At 36.3% G+C, this 17,565-nt stretch overlaps 2 protein-coding genes across 2 annotated transcripts in view; both read right to left on the bottom strand.

Moving 5' to 3' along the window:
- The window catches only part of LOC118742118 (UDP-glycosyltransferase UGT5-like), a 57,512-nt gene extending 42,413 nt beyond the window's left edge, over positions 1–15,099 (bottom strand). The window contains exon 1 of the mRNA XM_036474106.1: positions 15,019–15,099. The gene's annotated coding sequence lies outside the window, so the exon portion shown is untranslated. The remainder of the gene's footprint in view (positions 1–15,018) is intronic.
- Positions 11,496–17,565, bottom strand: part of LOC118742108 (hemicentin-1) — a 286,471-nt gene continuing 280,401 nt past the window's right edge. The window contains exons 15-16 of the mRNA XM_036474073.1: positions 15,019–15,143; positions 11,496–12,660 (exon numbers count right to left, since the gene is read on the bottom strand). Coding sequence (XP_036329966.1) covers positions 11,695–12,660; positions 15,019–15,143 — 1,091 coding nt within the window. The 3' untranslated portion in view covers positions 11,496–11,694. The remainder of the gene's footprint in view (positions 12,661–15,018; positions 15,144–17,565) is intronic.

Genomic DNA, 17,565 nt, shown 5'->3' with positions numbered 1-17,565 from the left:
ACCGAGCTTGGTACAAATTGCTAGAACGGTTAGCGAGATACATATATGTGATCACAAGTGGGCGGTGCTACGCCCATTTTCCAAAATTTTGTCATAAACGTATTTCTTGGTAAAGAATTGTTGCAATCATCAATTTTGAATAAATTAGCTTTAATATTTACTGATTTATCGAAGATTTTGTATTTCTCGAAATTACCGTTATATGGGATGTGGGCGTGGTTATTGTCCGATTTTAGAAATTTTCGGCCAGTTGGTATGCTGTACCAGAACCAACAACTGTGCCAAGTTTGGAAGAAATTGGTGTAGCGGTTACCAAGATATACACATGTAACCATAAGTGGGCGTGGCTACGCCCATTTGGCAACATTTTGTAATATTCTTATTTTTCGTCTAAAACTCATTGCAAATATCAATTTTGAGTGAATTATCTTCAGTAGTTACTAAAATATCGCAGTTTTCGTTTTTCTGAAAATTACCGTTATATGGGAGGTAGGCGTGGTTATTATCCGATTTCGCCCATTTTCAATACCATCCGTCCCACGCCCAAAAGAAGTTCACGTACCAAGTTTCGTTAAGATATCTCAATTTTTACTCGAGTTATCGTGATCACAGACGGGCGGACGGACGGACGGACGGACGGACGGACAGACAGTCACCGCTTAATCGATTACCTCGATTCGTTTTGCCTGTTACAAACAACCGTTATGTGAACAAAGTTATAATGCCCTTGTGCACAAGTGCGCTCGGGTATAAAAAGTAAAATTATATCGCTAACTTTTTGTCCGATTCTTGCGCTGAATAATAAAAATAGTAGTTAATTAGGAAAAAATAAATAAATAGATTGTGTCGTAAACTATGTCCCTTCTTTTATGCTGCGGAGGTTATGGTCCTAGTTTCTTGCCTTCAAGTGTTTTTTTTTTTCTTAACTTTAGAACAGCGTACTACACTCAAGTGGCCCATTGCAACTAGTTTGGACTAGTCTTAGGGCCGGTTACTCAATGTCTGGTTAACACTAATCTGCGGTTAAACATCGTTATCGACGTCTCCCACTCCATGTATACAACAGGGAGTCGGTAACGTCGATAACGATGTTTAACCTGTAGTTAGTGTTAACATTGAGACATTGAGTAACCGGCACTTAGTAAGGTCGCAAAATTGCCATAAGCATTTTTTTTACGGCGGAGGGAAGAAATCAATCCACAGTACATGCGCTCTGCTTTGCCCTCTCTTTCAAATAAAATCAACCATGATAAAGGTCCGATGTTTTAGGGTAGAAAAATCGCTTAAAAATCCGTTTACTTTGAATCATTTGTCCGGAAGGTGAAAAAAGGATGGTATTGGTATTGGCGGACTTTTCACAGCTTCCAGCCAGCGACTTTTACGTAATGGATCAGCTGGGAAATGTGCCAGAAGACTACAGAACCCGAAAAATGCAAGTTATCCATCAAATTTCTCGAGTGGCAGGCCATATGCAGCTGCGGTAAAAGAAGCTAGCCGTACGTAACTCCCTGGTCAATCGACAGGGATATTTGTGTATATTTATGAAAGCTTTTAAAGGTTTAAACCTTTTGTAATGCAGTGTAGGGTGTTCAACTCCTTTTGGCCTGGTCTGGCATCATGCCATGAAAAAAAGGCCTTGTAGTGCTCTAGTGGTACACAAATAATACATAATATAAATATTGTATTTAGAGAGACTAATACGCCAAACTGGTTAGGGCTAGGACCAGTGGAACTCTATTGGGCTATAGTTAAGCGGAAACTGAAGGCGAAGTTTGTCTATATCTATCTCGATTCGTTTTGGCTGTTACAAATAACCGTTATGTGAATAAAGTTAATATACCCATGTGCACAAGTGCGCTCGGGTATAAAAAGCTCTACGACTTCCACAAGAGGGGAACTGATTTCTACATGAGTGGAACTGATTTCATTGTCACATATGAAAAATATTGGAATATGTGACCCAATATGCAAGAGGGTTCTACAAAAGCCAAGAAACACAATCATAATATCAGCCAATGATACTTCGGAAGTTCCTTAATATAATGATTTTATCTCCTTGCCTGGGTGGTGCCACTAAACGAATAGAACTCAACAAAGAAGGAATTGAAGTAGATGCTTATGCAGATAGCTTGACGATGGCAGCTTTAGGTGGCATTAGTAAAATCTTAGAGGTAGCTCTGTTCCGGCTCATACTACAAGACAATGGAAAGAAATTCAGACTTCACTCCTTCGATTGAACGACTCTCATATTATCCTCGTCGGCCAAGTACCTGGCATCGTATTTGACGCCAAAGTGGGGTGGAAGACAAATGTCGAGAGTCGCGCAGAGAGAGGCATTGAGGCGTATGACTAAAAACTAAGCAATGACTTTTTCTAAAAACTTCAAACCTTTTACTCCATCCATTTAAAAAAGTTTAATTAAAAGGTCTGAACATTCAATAAAAAGCAATGGCTTGGTTTTTATTCATACGGCCCAATATTGCTTAATATTAGTATGGTGGCCAGCGCTGGGTAAAGACTAATTTATCGTCTTCTAGATGGAATTATAGTTAGTCAAAGGTTAGTCAAAGGATATTCTGATGTCATCTGTACTTACAGATCAAAATTATTTGCAATGTGGATGCATTAGGTTCTATGAGATGTTGGATATCTGATGATATTGAATATTGAAATGTCTTGCAGGTTATCTATATATATAATAAAATAAGAACATTAGGGTGCATCGCTATCCATACAAAAAACTGTATATTGTTTTTTCATCAGAACTATTAGATATATTATACTTTACTGCCGCAATATATTTCGGAAAAATACTAGGATTTACGTAAGTTCGATTCATTCGAAAATAACACCAAAAATCGAGTGTTTTATAAATAAAATTATATTTTAAAAATATTAAGGCAAAAATCACATCCGGTAAAAAATGCTTAACATTTTATCAGCGGAATAATCAAAAGAATTTTTTAAATACAAGCTTTCATTAGTGCTTAGTAAAACATCAACTCCGCACCAACTTGCACTTTTGCAGTTATTTCTTTCCATTTAAGTAATAAACGATCTAAATATGAAAACAAATTTGACCATAGATAGAGATTTTACAAATATCTCAACCCCTGCGCCACCTATCGGGCAAATTTTGTGAGAAGTTTTTCCCTATCATATCGGTTCATATATACTGGTTTCTAAAATATATCGACACCCGCGCCATCTAGCTGATTGAGCTTTCACATTGCATTTCCATCGGGTCCTGGCTAAGTTTAAAATTTCAAGCCTCTAACTCATCGAGAAGTTGGTTAAAAATTAATTTCAAGATTTGATTACACAGAGGTGAAAAACATAATAAAAGCTTATAAAAAGAATTAGATTTTTGTAAATATTTTTAAATCATTTTCGTTGTTGGTATTTCCGGCAGGGTAGGAGTTCGAAAAATGACACTGAACATGGCACAACGCCGAAACCGGTTTGTCTCCAAACCAAATTTGACAAGGGATGACGGGAAAACGTTCAGCAATACATCATTTTCAAATCAGTCTAGCTCACGTAAATCTTTATATTTTTCCGAACTATTTTGGCGGTAGTCTTAAAAAATAAAAAATGTTGGTACTTCTGGTGGAAAACGCGCTACTTTTTTTTGGCGATGCACCCTAATGTACATACATATATCTACATATTCATTGAAAGCAATAAAATGAAAAAAGCTTAACTTACAGAAATGACTCATTCACGCCTTTTCAATCTAAAAATAAATGCGCACAGGTCCACTGAAAGGAAATTGAATAGTTCAAAAAACTCAAACATCATTTAAAAATAATTTTAATGAAATATATGTGCATACATATGTAGGCACACAGCTCAAATATGTACTATATAAAATAATTAATTAAACTTTAATTTATGATGTTTATTATTTAAATGTTTTTCTTAATTGCATTGGCAATTGTCAGTATGTTTGCAATACCTGCATGCTCTTATACCAAATGTGAAAAGTGCATGTATGCATGTATGTGCATATGTGTTGGTGCTTTTTTACGCAAATGTGAGCAAAAACGAATAACTGTGTAGGTAAATGTATCAGTCGCCAATTTAATAGGGCTATTCGCGATCCGGTGCAAATGGCCTAGCATCATTGCATTGCAAATTTGTATTGCAAATTATTTGCAATACACAAACAAAATACACGCATTTGCATTTTTCATGGCTTGGCAAATTTGCAATACCGAAAATCCATAGCATAAATATGCTATGCATTGCATTCATAAACAAAACCAAAGCTGATGCACAAAAAGTGTTTTGCAAAAGCTTTACCATGACAGTTTAATAAAGGTCGCTCACAATCCATGGCATATTTCTGCAATTGCATAAATTTGTCAGCTCTTATGCACCGAATCGCGAATAGCCCTAATGAATTGAATGATTGAAAAAATTTGTGAGCTAAAGGTCTATAAAATGGAAATGCTTTAATTATTATTTTTTCACTTAGGTCTTTACACTTTTTATCAATATTTCGCTATCTTTTATTTTACACTAAATGTATTTACATTTTTTATGTATGTACATACAACAATTTTTCTTCGTTTCATTTCAGTGAGTGTGGAGAGTATTTCTGAATTTTACATTAAATTATAATATGTTTTAATGGAAATCCTTTTAACTGTAATACAAGTACACATATACGTATGTACATATGTATTTACAAGTACTCAGTTATACATGCAAGTTTAACTATTTTTGTACAAATGCATATCGTCGTTTAAAGTACAAAACCGCGTAAAAAGGCAATGCGAAACCTCACATACGTGGTTGTCCAAATTTTACAGTACATAGAGCGTAGAAAACTGCCTTATTGCAACACAGTTTTTTTCCTTTATAAGCAATCCGATTTCAGGCTAGTTGCCAGCAGCTTCCGCTGAGCAAATATAATTTTTGCCACAAATGTCAGTTATGCGGTTCTGTGCTTTATATGACGATGAGTATGTACAAGCTTTACCTTTAATAGTACATACATACATATGCACATGTGTTACTCTCTCGAAGAGGAACATTTAAATGGCATTACACTGTTTTTTGTTTTTCAACTCCCATTTGCAGTTTCACAAGTCAAGTTAATTTTGGAAAAAATGCAATCATGTTAGTTAAATTGTTTTTAAATTATTAAATTCTCGTTTCTTTTGGAAAAATTTCATATTTCAAAAAATCAAAAAAAATCAAGAAGAATGGCGGAATAGAAACTTATGCCGATTTTGTTTCTACCGAAAAATGCAACCTTCTCTTTGCCCTATATGCACAAACACTAAGAAGGGGGCGATTCGAAGGCAAGGTTTCTTGTAGAAACAAAATCGCCATTAATAAAAAGGCGTGAGTCCCAAGTACAAATGTAATTCGATATGTTAACTTCTTACATACATAAATAGTTAAAGTTAGAAATGAAACATTAATTTCAATTTACTTTACACGACTTTTTTAGTTTTTCAGGAGCATTTTGTGACTGGTCCTGAAGTGGTTCGGAAAAATCGTGAACTTGTCTCGAAATGATTTCGAATAAGCCTTAAAATGATCCCAAAATGGCCCTGAACTAAATAGTCCCTAAACGACCCCGACCTAGTCCGAAAAATTATCCCAAGCAATTCACTAAATGTTCCGGAACTAATCCCGAAATGGCCCTGAAACAGTCCTAAGCCAGTCGCGAAATAGGTCTGCAGTAGTCTCGAATTAGTCCGAAGTGATCCCGAACTAGTCCCGAAATCGGCCTGATATAGTCCTAAGCCAGTCGCGTAATGGGCTGAACTAGTTTCGAAACGAACTCGTAATAGGCCAGAACTAGTGCCAAATGGTCCGGAACTAAATAATACAGAAATGTTCATTTGTATGCACAAGAAGCAGTTACACATTCTCTGCTGGGTTAAACAAGAAGTAGTTACGAATTTTCTGAACTAATCTGAAACCCTGCCCTGGACTATAGCAAAAATAGGAAATTTGAAAATTTCAAAATAACATTTTCCCACATATATACATATGTACATACCCGTAGACACTTATCGAAAAATATATAGCTTAGCTCTCGGTGCAAGAAAAATTTTTGTTAACCGAGCAGAAAATTTGTAATTGCTCTTCTTGTGTAACCTAACAGAAAATTTTTAATTTCATTGCAAACAGCATATGTTTACTACTGTTGCAACCGACTGCAACTTTTCGTGGCATAATTCTAGGCAAATGCACTACAGTAATGTATTGATAAAAAGGAAAGCGGAAATTTAAAAATACCGAAATTATTTGCACTTGGTCACGCGTAAGCCAAGACGAACTCACAAGTTGTACAAATGAAATCAGCTGTTGTAGTTCTGGCCTAGTTCAGGACTTTTTCGGAAATAGTTCGGAACCGTTTGGGGGTAGTTTGGTATTATGTCGAGCCCAGTTCGGAACTTTTACGGAAAAATTTTGTGAGTCATTGCGAGACTAGATCGGAATTGGTTCAGACCTTTTTTGGGGCCATTTTGGGACCAGTTTGAGACTATATCGGGACTTGTTCAGGAATTTTTCGCGGCTATTTGAAGTCTAGTTCGGGACACGGAACTTTAAACATCAAATTTCATGAGTATCCGGTACCATCGCCTTATTTTAATTAAAAACTGGGAAAAAATTTCATTGTGCACTCAACATTTGGAATGATAGTATCAAGTGAATATTCTTAAAAGGTTTAACCGATAGAAAGAAGACAATGAGATTTAAATGTGTAGTAAAAAGTGTTTTTGTGTTTTTTAGTTTTTTGTATCGCCCGATAGTCAATTGTACCATCTCCTCAGATACCAATGCATCAAGAAAGTTTTTTCTCACAAATTGTCCAGCAGACTTTACCCTTGATATTTCTTTTTTAATGCATATATGCATGTAAATACATATATGTATATATATACGCTTCCTCATTAAGTGAATCGTTTTACATTTTATTGTTATTGGTTGCTTTCAAATGCGGTCAGTTCATTTCTTTGGAGTTTTGTGTTTTTTTTTTGTCAGCTAAAACTATTGCTCTTATTTGGAATTTTTATTATACATATGTATTTTCACTTGTACATAACTAAGGGCCAATTTCACAGTGCGTATTTAACTCAGAATCGACAGTTAACTAGAGATTTTCAGTACAAAATTCTGTAGTTAACTCCCGATTCTGAGTTAACTACGCATTGTGAAATTGGCCCTAAGTATTTCCTAATATACTTAATTTTTTATCGCATCTTAATTGCTACTTAAATTATTGTTAGGTTGTGTGCTCTTTTAAATTTATCTTATTTTTTTTTTATGTTATCTATTTACTAAATTACTAAGATATGCACAATTAAATAAGAAAAATCTATAAGATTTTATTTACACTACTTAATATTCCCATGTCTAGTTTTATACCTTTCTTAACTACTATATAAATCCCCTTTTTACAATTTCTTAGTAGTAGTATTTAACAAATTTCAATTAAATATTTACTAAGTGTATTTTCTCAACCTAACCGCACTGAGTTTATGCTCTTTCAGGGCAATATTCTTTTTCTAGTGCACAACCCATTTTCATTTCATTCTATCTCGTATACAAAAAGAATTCGACATAATTCGGAAGCTGTTTTTTACTTAAATTGATTATGTTTTTTTCACAAATAATATCCGAATTTCCCGGTTTTGAACGAAAATAAAAAACAGATCCAAAAAAATTTCAGAGAAAATCTCAATAAGTCTCGTTTAAAAATTGGTGTACAAACTTTCAAACTTTTTTCAACGATAAATAAAATTGAGGAGGAGTAATACATATTGTATAATAACCACGCTTTGCTCCGGTAAATAATTTGACCAGAATCTAGTTTTAAAATATGCTCTCAGATATCGATTTTGGAACAGGGTTCGTTGACTTCTTATTGAAGTCAGATACTCCAGTGCAATGGTTCTCGAGTTCTAGCTTGATTTCAACACAGATGATAAAGGCTGTCTTGATCTATTTTTTGAGTAATATACTTTCGGCTTTTAAGCAGAATTATTCACAATACCTTAAGGTTTTCCAACCGCCTGCTTACCAGTGCCTGGTGCCAGCTAGGAGCAGTCTATCGAAGGCAGAGTCGCTCCTGGTTGCTTTGCTGCATAGTTTTATTTTAAGTCTCTTATATCATTTCAAGGAAATAACGCTATAGGGAGCGAGGATTCGAGATATTCAGGAGTAACAAATGCAATAAGGTCCTGCCCGACAGACGTCATCCTCAGTCTCATCTTTATCTATACTTACCTAACAAAAGTGACTATGGAGTTGGCAGTTAGGCTGTAAGAGTAAGATCTGCGGAGAATAAGACACGGCGGCATTGTGTTGATCCTTAACGAAAAGCAATTAGAAAAGGGGACACACCGCAAGATAGCCAATCTTAACTTAAAAATAATCTAGATGACCGATAAAACAGTTTTATTTCTCCACGCCGACGGATCACATATGGACTGCGGTGTAGGAGAGGTAGTCTGCTCTGAGGAATTTAGGTTCGCTTCGCCGGTATGTCTGAAACAGATACAAGCATCTTCAAAGTAGAAGTTCTTAGTTTCTTTGATGCCTCTGACCAATTAGGAAATGAAGTCGGAAACAAAAATCTGCGGTTATAAAATTTTAACCAATAAAAACATACAAAATGAAATTACTCTCAGTACGAGAGCTAATGGTTTTCTCTCTTGCCTGGGTACGCGCATATAATAACAAGGAAGGTCATGAGCAGACCGTCGGGCAAACGCGTGAATCCAAACGCGGCTTGGGTTACACTCTTGCAATAATCCAAAAATTAATTTACTTGCAGCTCCTTCGACTGAGTACCAAATGGTGATGAGACGTACAGACATGCTAGTTATAAAGGAAACGCTCACTTGACTATAAGAAAGTGAAAATATAGGATCTGCTGATTATATCTAGTAAAAAAGTTATCATGTGTCCCATACGGGAATACTAAGAAGGCCTCATAATTGAACTAGCCTCACTTGTCAGCTAAAAGATAGCAAAGAAAATGTCCAGCATTTCCTCTGTGAATGCCATGACATTCAAAAAAATTTGGCGCAAAGCATTAAGAGAAGACATAGTAATAAAACTAGCGGATTCATGAAAATTTTCTATGAGCAAAGTAAATCGGTAGATTCATCAAAAATTCTGGTGGCTCGACCAAACAATCTAGGATAAAACTCATTCCCTATGAGAAGTGTATCAAAATGATGGAAAAATGCCGTAATTATATTCCATAAAGCACCATCACAAACAAACCAACATGCATCTGATAACAACCCCAACGATTTTAACTAGTTTTAGATCGCCATATATTCATTGTAGAATTTTCTAAAAAAATAAGCTCGAAAAATTTATTATTTTTATACGTTGGTCCGATATTTGTAAGTACCAGAAGAAGAAGTGATAGATCCATTAAAATGCATACCAAAATAATCAGAACGTCGAGCCGAGTCGATTTAGCTAAGTCTACCCGTCTATATGTCTGTTAGAACGCGAATTAGTCACTCAGTTTTCGAGATATCCAACTGAAATTTACTGACTGTATGTAATTTTGTATTGTATTAATCATTTGAAGGAACCCGCAAAATCGGACCACTATAAAATATGGCACCCATTCAACTGTCTGTTCAGATATGAGATTTTTTTGTAACCCTTCCATTTATGCAGCAAGGAATATGGAGTTCCGCACAGTTTACACCCGTTATCAACAGAAAACTTGTGGTGAAAGTGAAAAAGATCGGGTCACTATAACATATAGCCTTTCAAACCCCTTCATTTGAATGGTTAAAACCGAGAAATGTAGTGGGCTATTTTCTAGGTTAGGTTGAAAAAGCTGCTAGACTTAAAGGAAGGCAGCCCACTTAGGCCAAATCAGGGGTCCATTGTGATACCACATGGATCAAAAACCCCAAGGTTAGGTTAGATTTAGGTGGCTGCCCCTTATAAGGGGCGCACTTAGACCGTAGAAGTTGGTCGCTGAGTGCGGAGAACGAAGTTTCGCAGGGGCAAATCTTAATCTCGGAGAGCTTTTCAGGACCTAAGCCAAAATCTAGCAAAAGCTGGGCAGATTAGGAAGGAAATGCTGTGATGACTCCACCTCACCTTCCTCCATAGAGCTGCGACTAACGGGGTCCGGTAAGACATTTCATTTCACTGTATGAACCCGGATGAAATAGGATAAGCCTTTTCAGTACACCCACTAGAACCGAGAGATTCGGCTCACGAGCTTAAAGAGATATTGAGACCGCCCCGGTCTACTCTCACCTAGACAGACCTCGCCGTAGAACATGCCTCCAGCGTTCGCTGAGTTGACTCGAGGACCATATTCCCAAGAGAAGTCCACACTTAGTCAACGGAACTCCCACCTTCTCTCTTCTTGGTGATAATTCATAAAGGGCTCCGCCTCTCACCAGTTAATCAGCCGCACAGTTTCCTGCCATATCACTATGGACTGCCACCAAGACAAGTCTGATAAAGTAGTACTTCGACGCTATCCAAAGCGAATTTAAGGCATTCCTCAATAAGCTTCGAGTGTGCCATAAGTGAGCCTGATTGCCGCCTGGCTCTCTGAGTAGATGTTAACCTCCCTCACCGCCATTGCGCCTAACTAGCAGCAGACAATCGACTGGTTTCTTAATAGCAGCAACCTCTGGCTGAAACATACTATAGTGATCCTGAAGCCTAAATTTAAGGTTGATGGAGAGCTCACTGAAAAAAAACACCTCCATCGACCCTTCCATCAAGCTTCGTCCAATCCGTGTAAAAGTTCACCGTTGCCTCCCTAAAACCACCGCCTTGCATCAATACATACCTAGAAAAAATATGCTTTGATAAATAGCTAGCTGGAGAAAAAATCCGTACACCTTAAGCCAATACGGGGTGTTACGAACCTCAGCATAGCCGCTGCCGTATTCCAAACTTATCAGTTGCGCTGGGACCAACTCAAAAACCTATAACTATCGTAATCGTGAAGCAAGTGCCTGGTTGCTTTGGGCTCTTCTTCGTGGTGACAGCTCCTGCAGAAGTCATTGTAACTGACCCCGAGGCGTTATGTATGGCTTCCTATCAGGATATGTCCTGCGGGAAGGCCAATGGCCAGTAACAAATCGTCCTTATTGAGACTGAGAATTTCTCTCGATCTCCGTATATTCCATTTCGGCCAAATAAGCTTCGTTTTATTGCAGGTTGCAGTGCGCTCCCATCTGGTTACCGCTTCTTATTTCTAAATAATCATGCAAAGTCTACCGAGAAAATTGGTTTTGTTATTTAACTCCTTTATATAAATATGTATGCAGTGAAGGTACAAAATTCTCCCACTCCCACCCAAAAATTTAAATTCAGTAATCGGTTTAAGTAAAATTTTCTGATGCTCATGAAAGATATGAAGCCTTCGGCATAGCCAAAGACTGCACTGGTCATGTTTTGTATTATTTTTTAGATATTTTGTAAAATAAAAAAGAGCGCATAAAGTGAGCGCTTGATGACGCATAGATAAAATATATAAATCTTAAAATACTAAATCAACAAAAATACGCTCGAAATCTTTCAAATTATCCCCAACCCATAGCCCCCATTTGATTTAAAAAGTCATAGCTATGCATATTGCGCCTCCACCCTTACCCCCACCCCCTATCTCATAACCTACACTACTACAACTAAATTTCATTTATACTTATATTTCTCAAACACTTAAACGCAACTCTCCTGCTGCGAGTACATCAATGGCGTTCGCACCGTCACAATTTCACGCGAATACGATTTCCCGATGGCCGAGAGCCCCGACAACGAGCTGCTCGGACTCGTCACCGCCGCAGTCGTCGTAGCCGAACCGAGACCACTGCTATTGCTCGATACCAGCATTTGACCGGTGGCTTGCTGTTGTTGCAGCTGTTGCTGCTGCTGATGTTGTTGGTATGTTGGTGGCATTGGCAGCGTACCATGATGATGATAAACACTGCCAGTGCTACCTTGAACAACTGCTGCCGCCGCCATCATTTGCAGCATAGATGAGGCGGATGTATTGTGCGTTTGTTGTTGTTGATGCGATTGTTGCTGATGCGCTAGTTGCTGTTGCTGCTGTTGCTGTTGCTGCTGCTGCTGCTGCTGCTGATGATGATGGTTGTGTGGCAGCGTATGATAGCCGCCAGGATGTGAGGGCAAGGTATACATCTGCACTGTGCCGGGCGAAACCGTTGATGGCGTACCCTGCGAGGCAGGCGATGAGATACAAGGCGGGAATGGCGACACTGAGGCGGAGGAGGAACAGCCACCATTGCTGCCGGCGTTTGCCGCTGTTGCCGTCGCCGTTGTTGTTTTGTAATGATCGATTTGCGCGTATATCGTTGGCTCTTCGAAGTAGTCATAGGAAGGTGGCGGTGGCTGTTGCGCTGCCGCTTGTGGCTTATGGCGTTGTAGTGTGCTCGCACCGGCATTGGCTGGTATGCTGGGTAGCAATTTGCGTATGCTGGAGCCATGCGGCAGTGTGCCACCGATTGGCATGGACATGTTGTTCGTATTTATGCCAGCGCCCTGCAGCAACATGCTGCTGCTGCAATCGACAGAAATCGATTTTTTGGGCATACTACTGGAGCTGGCGCCGCCAACGGCAACGCTGCCGGGTGCAAGTGAGAGCTCTGCGTAGTGTAGCTCGTCGTCCTGTAAACAGAAGAAAATTGCAAATGTTTAGAAACATAGAGCGACGAAACGATATGGTTTTGCGGTATTGCAAGGATGTTATTTGAGATGCGTAAATTTGTTAGTATTACAAAACTCAAAGCAATTTCAACAAGCTCATTGATTAACCCTTCTGCAGTGTTTGGTGGGTAAATTCCAATAATGTTTTGGGTATTTTGGATCCAATAATAGAGATTAGTAAATTTTAAGAAAAAAATAAACGATTGAAATATAGTTCATTCTTTAACAAAACCCGTGTAAATCCAAGTTTCAAACTTTGTACAATATTAAAAAAAAAATCAAAAAACTTTCGTAAATTTTTTTAATTAGATTTCCTAGTAAGATTCTGAGTATGCAGTTTTATAGCCCTTTGAATTCTAGTAGAACAAAGTATTAGTTTCAATTGACAAAAAAATACTGTTGATTGATGAGACGGAGTTCTTACCATTTTTTCTTACCTTTTTTTGCTGAAAATTGGTTTCATTTTTCATTACATTCGGTTATCCTTAGTAAAATTTGGCGCCTAATATTTTAGTGGAAGTTTTAACCACTTATAGGCCATTTTTTAACCAATAAACCCCCACCAGAAAGTGCCTTTTTGACCCAATGTTTAAGTAGTATTGGAGAAAATTGACCACTGCGTAAAAAATTGTCAGATTTCGAGTGTTCGACCTAATTTGACTGTAATAAACGCTTTCGATTGAAAAACGTGTTTCCTTTGTTTTATAATCCTAGTCAGTGGCCAAAATTAGTCAAAATAATAACTATTTTAAAGATGTAATTTTCATTTCGTAAAATAGCGTTATTTATATGTATTTCAATGTGCATACATGATGAAAATTTTGTACTAAATTTCTTAGTAATTATTATATTTTATGACTTCCGCCAAAATTTTTCTGAAAAAATTTTAAGATTTACGTGAGCTGCACCGATTTCAAAATTGCTCTCAAAATCACATTATTTTGATTCCGTTGATATAATTTCTAAACATTCTATGCATAAACTTTTCTAACAGTTGAAGCGTTTTCTTGGAAAAAATATTTTTTTTTGATTTATAAAAAACTCGGTTTTTGGAGGTATTTTCAAACAGGTTCAGCTCAAGTAAATCTTAATATTTTTTCGAAATATTTTGGCGGAAGTCTCAAAATATACTAGATTTTATATTTCCGATGGAAAACAGTATAAATTTTTCATATGGACAGTGATGCACCCTAATACATACATATATGTCTATGCAATATTTTATTGTTATTGGTTGTAAAAAACTACGGAAAATTCCCCATATCTATATACAATTTTGAATCAATATAATAAGATTACTTCGCAGATTAAATATAAATGTGAACCAGGTTTAAAAGTTGTCGACGAGAGAAATCAGCAGGGGCCTATCCGGATTTCCTGCATCAAAAATAAAACCAGCAAAGTAACTATTTTAAACCATCCCGATTACTTTCCAGAAGTAAGGATTCTGATTTATACGAGTTGGTACTTAGTTCACATGAGTTTCGCAAAAATTCAAAAGAAAAAATATCTTATAAAACAAAACTTATATTTTTGTAATTTTTATTAGAGACACATATTTTAAAAACTCATACAATGCCCACGAACCTATCTTAAAATTTCTTCTTTAAACCATCAATGCCAAGATACCTTTCAATTCCAAATTTTTTAGCTGACACAATGTCTCCGGACAAACTCCTTACGCAATTAATGCAAAATAATTCCGCAAAGTTATTAAACATTCAATTTTGTTGTAAAACAAAGTAATTAAAACTTTTGCCGATTGTCTACACGAAATCATCCTTGTGCAAGCACGTGTACCTACCAACTAACTTTATCTGAAGGTTCATATTTACACTGCCACATTATCGCCAACGCGACAGCCGTCACCGACGTAGAGCCATCCGTGTATATACGCGCTATTTGCGCAACATTTCATTATCTATGTATGTATTGACGCGCGGACGCCATCAATGACGATGTCGCGCTGGCAACACAAATGCCTACCGCCAACTTTTACTTTAAAAACATGCCACATAGACCCACACATTCTTAGCCATTCCGCCGAGCTCAACAAAAACAAAAGCTCGCACTTTGAAAGGGAAATGAAAGTAAATAAAAAACTTGAAAATTTTGTAGAGCATAAAAAGTAAAAGTTCTTTAAAAACTTGCTAAGAGTATGACGAAAAGGTCAGTATCTAACAATGAAACCCACAATGACAAATTTATTTTGTAAAGGCGGAGGGATCTAATTTCACCAAGTTGATATAACAGTTTATGTGCGAATGTATATATATGTATGCGCACAAGTGTGAATGCGTGTGGGTGTATGCCACTCACCTTATTGCTTTGGTACATGCCAAGCTCGTCTGTCGATGGCTTACAGCTGATTTCCGCTTCACTGGTTGTGGACAGATGGCCGGATGGTGTTTGTGTTGCTGATTTCTGTTTGTATTCACCATCGACTGCAAAGAAGGGAATAAATTTAAAATTATTTTTGTGGAATGATTTGACGTTGGTAAATACTGTAGAAACTTTTGATGGTTTTCATCTATTTTATGAATAAGTTAATGATTTTTAGACGACAATCAGCCCAATGGTAACTGTTTGAATATAATAACTTTAAAATTTAGTATGGTTTCGACTATCGATTTTTTCTATTATATTATTAAGCATATGTGACCTGGTCTACGAAAAGGGAGCTTACGTGCGAAAACTAGTTTTCTGTGAAAAAGCTGTTAAAAGTAAGCAACTCGTTTCGTCAGTTTCTCATTATCTCGTTAATTGTTCTCCGCGCATTATTATTTTTGGCCCATAATACGTTTTTCTAGTGTATAATCTTGTCTTTATAGCTTATAATTCAATGTATTTTGTTCATTACCAATAAATTATATTTTGTCGTATTTTTACTCTTCTTTCTCTACATTTTTAGTACACTTCTAAGCAAGTTAGGATTTTCTGCTTTTCACCACGTGAAAAAGCATCTCATCTTCCATCCGAATCAACCAAAAAGTGAAAATTGATTTTTTGACACCTAAGCCCCCTTTCCGTAGACCAGGTCACATATATCAAATCTATTTGATGTAAAATCTGCAACGACCTGACCATTATGATCCATTTGTATGACATGACCAAGCCAGCACACAGTGCTTCCCTTCCAAATAAAATGTGTGCAAAAATAGAATTATGAGCGGATTTAAATTAAAATTCGCTTCTTAGTAAAATTGAGGACGCTAAATTCAAAAATACTTTCATACTTTCACTGTAAATGCACGTAGAAGGGTTGCCTCATATTTATAAAAATAAAATTAACTTTAATTAAGGGAATGGTGTAACTGAAATATGTACACCAATATGAGTATCAGAAAAAAGGAAAAATTTGACATATTTAGCAAGAGATAAGTGAAGAGTAAAAACGTTCCAGAGTTAATTTAAGAGTCCAGTAATTTAAAAGCAATGCAATCAGAACAAATCGCTGTTTGACAATGCACGTATTTGTAATAAAATTACCAATAAGTTGTCGTAAAACGTTCTTCTGACGGAGCTGGTGATATTGCTCAACGTCATTTTACACAGCCAAATTCATACATCGCACATACATGTAGTATTCGCCCTGCCGCAGCGGCTTTAAAATTGACAAATACATAGATGGTCGGTATCGATTACATACTCGCGAGTCTTTTCCGAGATTCGGCGCATTTTGAATACCTGATCTACGGTGGATTTGCCTTTTCCATATAAATGGTAATTTCGTCGTTGATGTTATCTACATGACTTGGTCATGCAGTGATCATTAATGACATTCAAGCGACAATGAACTTTTTATAAGTGACCGGTGCAAGACATTGTCTGTTATAAGTCTTTGATAGGAGTACACCTGCATTACGTTGTCATACAGTGTCATTGTCAGCTATATGTCATTTAGGATTCAGAGCAAGTGCGACGATGTTACTAAATCCGCATTAGTGACGATGTCACCGCTGACCATTTTCGCTACTGGGTACGTGTAGTTGAGTCTGATTTAGAATGACATCCAAGGCAGCGGCGAAGCAAGTGCGGACTATGTAACTACTGGCTTGACTATCATGGTGTACATCGACCGCAAGATGTAGGGACTGCACACCATTAACTAAAACCTGAGTGGCTTTTGTGACAGTGTGCTTTATAATTTGTTTTCATAAAATAATACATATGATGTAAAAAACTTTCAAATGCATTTGGTTTACAGGGCAATTCTGGTAAAGTCTTTCCTAAGATATACATATGTTCATTCTGGCTACTTTGAAAGGTAATTCCTGTCGAAAGCTCTTTTCGAAAGACTAATTGAAAGATCCGCTAAGGAGGAGCTATAAGCGTTTTTCTGTTTGTCTTTTAGCAATAAGGTTTCTAAAAATTAAATCAAATATAAAAATTATATATTTTTCTTTTTTTGGGAACATAATTTAAAAATTAAAAGAAAATTACACTGAAAAAGGAAAATAGTAAAAATTGAAAAGTTTCTAAAAACTAAATTAATTTAAAAAATATTTATATTTATTTTTAACCCAAAATAAAATTAGTTTCTAAAAATTAAATGAAATAAAAAAAATATATTTCATTTGAAAAAAAAATTTCGGTAAATTAAGAAAAAATTAATCAATAGCAGCAACGAAATTTATTTAAATAAGAAAAAAATTAAATAAGTTCCTAAATATTAGCTGAAATAAATAAAATGTATTTAGCTGTTTAATAAAGCAATTCTAAGTAATAAGACAAAATTAAATTAAACATTAAAAAAAATAAAATTAATTCTTAAAAATTTAATTAGGTTAATATAAAACATATTTCTCTTTTTAAAATAATGTATTCTAAAAACCAAAAGACACTAAAAAAGGCGAACAAATATTT

The sequence above is a fragment of the Rhagoletis pomonella genome, unplaced genomic scaffold (assembly GCF_013731165.1).
Source record: "Rhagoletis pomonella isolate Grant_MI unplaced genomic scaffold, Rhpom_1.0 Rhpom_scaffold_00001, whole genome shotgun sequence".
Lineage (NCBI taxonomy): Eukaryota > Metazoa > Arthropoda > Insecta > Diptera > Tephritidae > Rhagoletis > Rhagoletis pomonella.
Note: the sequence above shows the minus strand (reverse complement) of the source record. Positions and strands in the feature narration are given on the sequence as shown.